Source organism: Bubalus kerabau, chromosome 16, assembly GCF_029407905.1.
Source record: "Bubalus kerabau isolate K-KA32 ecotype Philippines breed swamp buffalo chromosome 16, PCC_UOA_SB_1v2, whole genome shotgun sequence".
In the NCBI taxonomy this organism is placed as follows: Eukaryota; Metazoa; Chordata; class Mammalia; order Artiodactyla; family Bovidae; genus Bubalus; species Bubalus kerabau.
The window spans coordinates 74,872,029-74,879,090 of record NC_073639.1 but is presented as its reverse complement, the minus strand read 5'-3'; the positions used below and the strand labels follow the sequence as shown (position 1 = coordinate 74,879,090).

General features: G+C 56.0%; 1 gene segment (V, D, J or C); it reads right to left on the bottom strand.

The window, feature by feature from the left end:
• Positions 1 to 218: 218 nt before the first annotated feature.
• Positions 219 to 6,849, bottom strand: LOC129629778 (immunoglobulin lambda variable 2-18-like). The segment is given in 2 exon segments: positions 219 to 556; positions 6,804 to 6,849. Coding segments are annotated over 2 exon segments (384 nt in total).
• Between the last annotated feature and the right edge of the window lie 213 nt (positions 6,850 to 7,062).

The window sequence follows — 7,062 nt, the reverse complement described above, 5'->3', positions numbered from 1 at the left end:
CATCTGCTCAATTTCAGATATTCATATAAAAAGTGGTTGCCAAAAGCAAAGCCTTGGTGAGGGGGCAGAATGAAGAAGAACTGAAAGGATTTCCCCGACCAATTTCCTGGTGTGGGGCTCAGACGCCCGTTTTAAATCAAACAAACAGAAGTGTCTGCACTGGCAGAAGATGCTTCAGCCCGGGAGGCCCGTGACTTGGGGGAGGGCAGGTTTTTGTCTCACTTCCCCCCGGCCTGGAGCACGGTGCCATTACTGCTACTACTGTCAGCAGATGCACAGAAATAATCCGCCTCGTCCTCAGCCTGGAGCGAGCTGATGGTCAGGGTGGCTGTGTTCCCAGACCTGGAGCCGGAGAATCGGTCGGGGACCCCCGAGGCTCGACTGGTCGCACCATAGATGAGCAGTCTGGGGGCCGATCCTTCGATCTGTTGGTACCAGCCCACATAATTGCCACGCCCAACGTTGCTGCTGCTTCCAGAGCAGGTGATGGAGACCCTCTGGCCCAGGGACCCGGACACGGAGGACGGCTGAGTCAGCACAGCCTGGGCCCAGGATCCTGGAAGGGAGAGAGACAGAGATGGTGACTCGGGGGTCCAGGCACGATAGCGGGGAACACAGCATGTGTGTCTTCCCAAGACCCCTCCCCTGTCCCCGCATCCAGTCACCTGTGCAGAGAGAGACCAGGGTGAGGAGCAGAGGGGACCAGGCCATGGTGGACACGGTCAGGGCGTCCTGCCTTCTGTGGCCCCACAGCTGAGCAGAGCGTCCCCACACCGCTCCTTCCCCTTTTCATACCCTGAGTGGGGGAGGGGCCTTTCATGCAAATGACCGTCTTCCGCTCCACCCCCCACAATGCTCTGATCACCTCTGGGACCTGGGTCAGCTTCCTGTGCCTGAGGGAGACTGGTGCGTGATCAGAGGAAGGGTTGTGTGGGGCTTGCGGGTGGGAGGTCATAGCTGGGAACCCTGAGCAGAAAGCACCTGGAAGCACCAAGGTACTCAGCTCAGATCTCATAGCTGCAGACCCACAGGAATGGCTTGGAGCGCCCCCTGGTGTCCTGGCCAGGACATACATCATGTGACCTAGTGATCAGAGCTCTTAGAGTCAACTTTCCCAAAACTGGCTTTGAAGTTACCCAGTTCAGGAAGAATTGTGTTGGAAAGAAAGATCCAGGTATAATTTACCCTGTAGTGCATGTGAGTGTTACACAGTGGATGTGTGACTTTGAGATTTTAAATGAACCAAAATGTGATCATGGAGTAGTAAAAATCTAAGGTCATCACTTAAAATAGATGCCTAAACTTAACTGAAGAAAGTGTTGTGGTTCAGTCACTAAGTTGTGTCTGACTCTGGCTCTGTTTTAATTTTGCATTGCCAAGGTACTATTTCTAAAACATAATTTTCCTTGTAGATTCTGTTCTTTAAATAAGATCATTTTAAAGACTTTCTGACATGTATAGCATCTCCATTGAAGGATTTTCATGTGTTAGCAGGACGCTCTATCTGTGAAACAGGGCAGGCTGAGTTATCAGAGCCATGGGTCGGTCTCAGATCTGAGATGAGGGACAGGACATGACAAGGCAGATCAGCTGTTTTCAGGAATCTCAGACGTGATCATGGGGATCAAACCTGACTTAGGCATGGTCCAGACAGAGCAGCAGTCACGGCCCTGGGGGCAGAGCGCCAGGACAGGGTCTGCTTTCCCAGCCCAGGGCCCCAGCAGCTTCTCCCCAGGCTCACTGTGCATAAAGTCAGTCCCACAGTAGCTGAGCACAGACACTCCTCAGCGAGGAATCATTTCCCAGGTCTCAGGACCAGGGTTTCTCTTCCCTCCTGACTCCTGACTCGATGGGTACACGGGACAGAGTGTGAACGTTCACGGGATAAGTCAGCTGCTGGAGGTGCATCACTGGATCCCCTGGGAAATGAGGGGGAACCAGGGGAGGAACAGGGAGGGCTCGAGCTGGGGTCACACCTGAGAGCCGGAAACCTGAGGCTTCTCGGGAAGGAAGGGGTTAGAGAGGTTCAAGGAGGGGGATAAGGAAGTGAATGTTTCAGAAAGATCTGGAAATTCGTTCATGACTTTCGAAGAGCATGAGCTTGGTCATCACTGTGGAGGTCAACAGTGTATGTTTGTAGAAAGAGCGAGGCCCAGAATTGGGAGGAAAGTCATGAATGAGGGAAGCGGGAGGGCAGGCTCTGAGCAAAGAGATGAGGAGGAGCGGGCGCAGGCTGAGGAGAGCTGGAGGGGTGCACGGGGTGGGCTCTGGGGGCTCCTCCCCTCCTCTGTTTCTGGGAAGAGGGTGGGGACTGATGACCACCTGACCCCTTCACCCTCCAATTCTGGGTGCTCGGCCCCGGGTGCAGCTTCACTCCCAGGACGAGGCCTGGGGGCCGCGATTCTGAGTCTGTCCCCTGAGAGGAAGCACCTGCTGTCACATCCAACTCAGTCCGCTGAGCCCGGGTGCAGGGCCAGCTCAGGGGACCATGGGGGTGTGTTGAGGGGCTGCCAGTTCTGAGCAGGTGCACAGCGCCCCCTGGTGACGCTCCCGGGGAACGTTCACGGCGGTGAGAGGGAGCAAGGTGCTGCTCAGTCACTTGGTTCTCAATCCTGTCTGACTCTTTGGCGACCCCGTGGACTCTAGCCCACCAGGCTCGTCTGTCCATGGGATTCTCCAGGCAAGAACACTGGAGTGGGTTGCCGTTTCTTGCTCCAGAGGATCTTCCCACCCCAGGGACAGAACCCACATCTCTTATGTCCCTTGCATTGGCAGGCGGTTCTTTACCTCTAGCGACACCTGGGATGCCTTACGAGAGGAAGCAGGGGCGCTCTTTTTTCCTGTCACCAAACACTCTTTCAATAAACAAATGAATGAATTGAATAGCAATAAGTATGACATGTCTTTGATAGTGTACAGATACTTGTTTTTGATTTCTCCTATTGTATTTTCAGGTGATTCTGACACTTTTTCTCCTTTTCCTACACTTATCTCCTTTTCCTTAGGACCCAAGAGTGTTTGTATTTGCTCATCAAGTAGATTTGATGATTTGTCCCTAAAAACATCTGTCACCTGATTTCATCATCTCAGGCATCTCACCAGTAATGTCTATGCTGTCTCACTTCCCTTCATTATTTAGTTTCCTGGTTCTTGATAGAAGCGACATTTTTTTACTGGATCCTGGACTGTGTGGAAATTGCTTGTAGAAACTCTGGGTTCCATTTCCTTTTCTTTTAACAGGAGATGCTTCTGTGGCGGAAGCTCAGGGATGTGCATTCGCTGCCCAGTGACCCAGCAAGGGCGGCACTGATCCCCCTGTTCTGTGCTGCTGACTCCAACCTGGGAACCGGGGGCAACTGCTGTGAGCAGCTCCTTCATCCAGGGGCGTGTGACCACCCCTTGTGCGCCGCTGGCCTAGGGAGGGGAGTCGAGCTGAGGGGGCAGCTGAGCTGAAGTCAGGGGACACCCAGACAGCTGGGTTCCGTGGTCTCATGGACTCCAGGAAGGGAGGGGCAGACACCTTGCCCTGGGAGCCCCATGGCTGTGCGGGAAGCAGGTTTTTGTCTCCTTCTCTCTGGCCTGAAGCACTGTGCAAACTTTCAAGCCGTCAGCCCATGAGAAACAGTAATAATCAGTGTCGTCCTCAGCATGAACTGAGGGGGTCAGAGAGGCTGACTTGGAGCCAGAGAATCAACCTGGGAGTCCTGAGGGTCATTTGCTATTTCCATAGATCAGATGTGTGGAGGCCTTTCCTGGGAGCTGTTGGTACCAGCTCACATAAAGACCCCCAGTGTTGCTGCTGCTTCTAATGCAGGAGAGGGTGACCCTCTGACCCAAAGTCCCAGACACGGAGGGCAGCTGCGTCAGCACAGCCTGGGCCCAGGATCCTGGAAGGGGGAGAGACAGAGATAGTGATTGTGGGCTTCAGGAAGAAGAGGAGGGAGAAGGGATGTGTCTTCCCCCGGCCCTTCCCCTGTCCCCGCATCCAGTCACCTGTGCAGAGAGTGACCAGCGTGAGGCGCAGAGGGGACCAGGCCATGGTGGACACGGTCAGGGCATCCTGCCTTCTGTGGCCCCACAGCTGAGCAGAGTGTCCCCACCTCTCCGTCCCCTCTTCATACTGAGAGAGGAAGTGTTCATTCATGCAAATAACCCCACCATTGCACCCATACTCTACCCCGAAGCTCTCTGACCCCTCCCTGGGCTCTGGATCAGGTCCCTGTGTCTGAGGGTGCCCAGGGGGTGGCAGGGGCGCAGCTGTGGGTGGCCCGGGGGTGGGAGGTCACAGCTGGGAACCCTGAGCTGAAGCCACCATACAGTGCCAGGAGACTGGGCCCAGCTCTCACCCACCAACCCTCAAGAACTGCCCCCGAGCCCCCTGGTGTCCAGGCCCAGATATGCATCCTATGACCTGCTGATCAGAGCCCCTCAGGGACAGATCCTGCTCCCTGCTCTGGGAACTGTCCCCTCCTTAGGGCCAAAATCCACTTTTGTGTCCCCCATGACCTCAGGGCTGACCGTGGCTTCCTCTCAAACCCTTCAGCACGAGTCTGTCCCATGGCGTCCTGGCTGCTTAAGGGGTCAGGACTGAGAGGGCTTCTGGAGGCCATTCCACGTGGAGGGTTGTATAATAAAGAGGAGCCCGGGATTGGTTAGGAAAGTCATGAAGCATAAGAGGAGGAGAGGGGCCCCGAGGAAAGGGCTGAAGAGGAGCCAGAGGAGGCAGGGGGGAGCTGAGGGTTAGGCTCGGCTCTGGGGCCTCCTGCCTTCTCTGCTCTTGGGGAAGCAGGTAGAGTCTGAAGACCTTGACAGGACGCCCTCTAATTCTGGGTCCTCAGTCCTGTTTGAAGCTTCACTCCCAAAGCTTGAGGGGGCAGGGCTCTAAGTCTGTCTCCTGAGAGGAAGCACCTGCTGAGACCTCCAACTCAGTCCACTGAGCCCAGGGACAAGCCCGGGTCAGGGGACCATCTGGTGTGCTCCGTTCCGCCAGTTCCGAGAGGGTGCACAGCGCCCCCTGGTGACGCGCTCGGGGTATGTCCAGGGTGGGAAAATGTGAGGAAGGAAAGCGCTGCGTTTTCCAACTAAGAGCCCATCAGTGAGGGGAGTGTATCCTCTGCCCACTGACCCAGCAACCGGGTGCTCTGACCCCACTGCTCTGTGTCTGACGCTGACCCGGGCACCTGGGGCAACTCCTGTCAGCAGCTCCTTCCACCCAGGGGTTTGAGACCACTCCTTGTTGGGCTGCTGCCCTTGGGGAGGGGAGCCAGGCTGAGGGGGTTGCGGTGCTGCGCAGCGTGAGGCTCAGCTCCCTGGACTCTGAGGACTTGGGACACCAGGGAAGGAGGGGTGATCGCAGGGCCAACCACCGGCCCCACCTCACATTCAGCACTGATGACCCAGGTGGGGTCAGGCCCAGGTCTTCCTGGCCCCACAGTCACCAGCAGGGGGGATGGGGGTGCACACGAGCCTGCTTTGCCCTCGCTAGGTCTCCCCTTGTTGCTGCTCCATCTCCCCACACAAGGCCTGGTCCACGTGCTGAGGAGTCCAGCCATGACCTGGCATCCCGGCCCCCAGGCAGTCGGCCGAGAGTGAGGGGATTTTTGGAGCCCGTTCTGAGTAAGGTTCTTCCAGGAGCATAAGTCCTCCCATGAGCCTCGAGGTGTGTCCGTAGACAGCACAGGTTTGCGGAAATTCCTCCCAACTTCCAGTCTTATGCTTAAATAAAGACACAGTTTTCTGCATGGCCTCGGACGTGAATTGTGTTTCTGGGGTTTTGGATTTATCACAATCCAAAAACTGGGAGTGAATGTGTTATGGGGAATTAACACGCCTGGACTGAATTGTAACACAATTCTCAGGGGTTATTTCCCAATAACAGACAAAGACATACGTCTGGAATTTTGATGTTCCTAAATATTTGGGGAGAGGGGGTAGTTTCTTGTTCACCACAGATTCCTGCCACCAACGAAAGGCTGTGATTCAGGAGCTCCAGTTGGGAAACTGCACTCTAGAAAATTCCACTGGTGGTGCCCCTTCGGGTAAATGGAATATTAATTTGTCTCCAAGATCAAGTTCATGATGCTGTACATCTCTTAGTGTGATTTGAATGACAAGAGTCCTAAGGGCAGTGGCGGGGGTCTGAGTCTCCCTGTGGAGCCAAGCCTCATTGCCAACAACAGGGGCAGAGAGGGGTCCCTTGGAGGGATGGACAAACCCGGGGAGAGCTGGGAGAACACATGTGGCCATGAACCACTGGACAGGAGACGGGCCCAGAGCCTCCCTCCCCATGGGGACCCTGACCTGTCCCAACCCCTCCCTGCCTCTCCTGCCACTAAGCGCTGAGCCCTCTGAGCACAAGGGCAGGTTTTGGTAGCACTTCCCCCATGGGCTTACATCACTGCGGCATTGTAACTACCAGTTCCCAGACCACAGTGATAATCGGCTTTGTCCTCAGACTGGGCCCCCGAGATGGTGAGGGTGGATTTGTTTCCAGAGATGGAGCCAGAGAAGTGAGCAGGGACCCCAGAATATCGGCTGCTTGTGCTGTAGATAAGCAGTCGGGGAGCCTGGCCTGGGGTCGGCTAGTACCAGCTGGGTAGTTACTGGTAGTGACTGACCCAGGGCTCAGTCCACAGGTGAGGGTGACCGTCCCCCCTGGACACACTGACAGTGCTGGCTCCTGGACCACAGTCTGAGCATCCACCCCTAAAAGGAACAAGAGAGAGACAGGGGTTGTTATGGAGACGAGGGCCCTCAGACCCTGCTTGGAGGTGCCCCAGGGATACAGAGTCCCGGCCCCTGACCTGAGCCGGAAGTGAGGAGCCCGAGCAGAAGCAGCGTCCAGGCCATGGTGGGGACCCTCCCAGGATGCGGCCTCCTCAGCCTCCTGGGCTGCAGGTGGAGTCCTGGGCCTTTTCATGCCTCCAGCCTGTCAGGAGGAGGAGGGGCCTCATTCAAATCACTTCCTCGTCTTCCTGCTCAGATCACCTGATGTCCCCTCAAGTAGGGGTTCTAGAAGGAGGCAGATGCTGGACCTCACCCAGAGCGGGACAGCACGGGGAG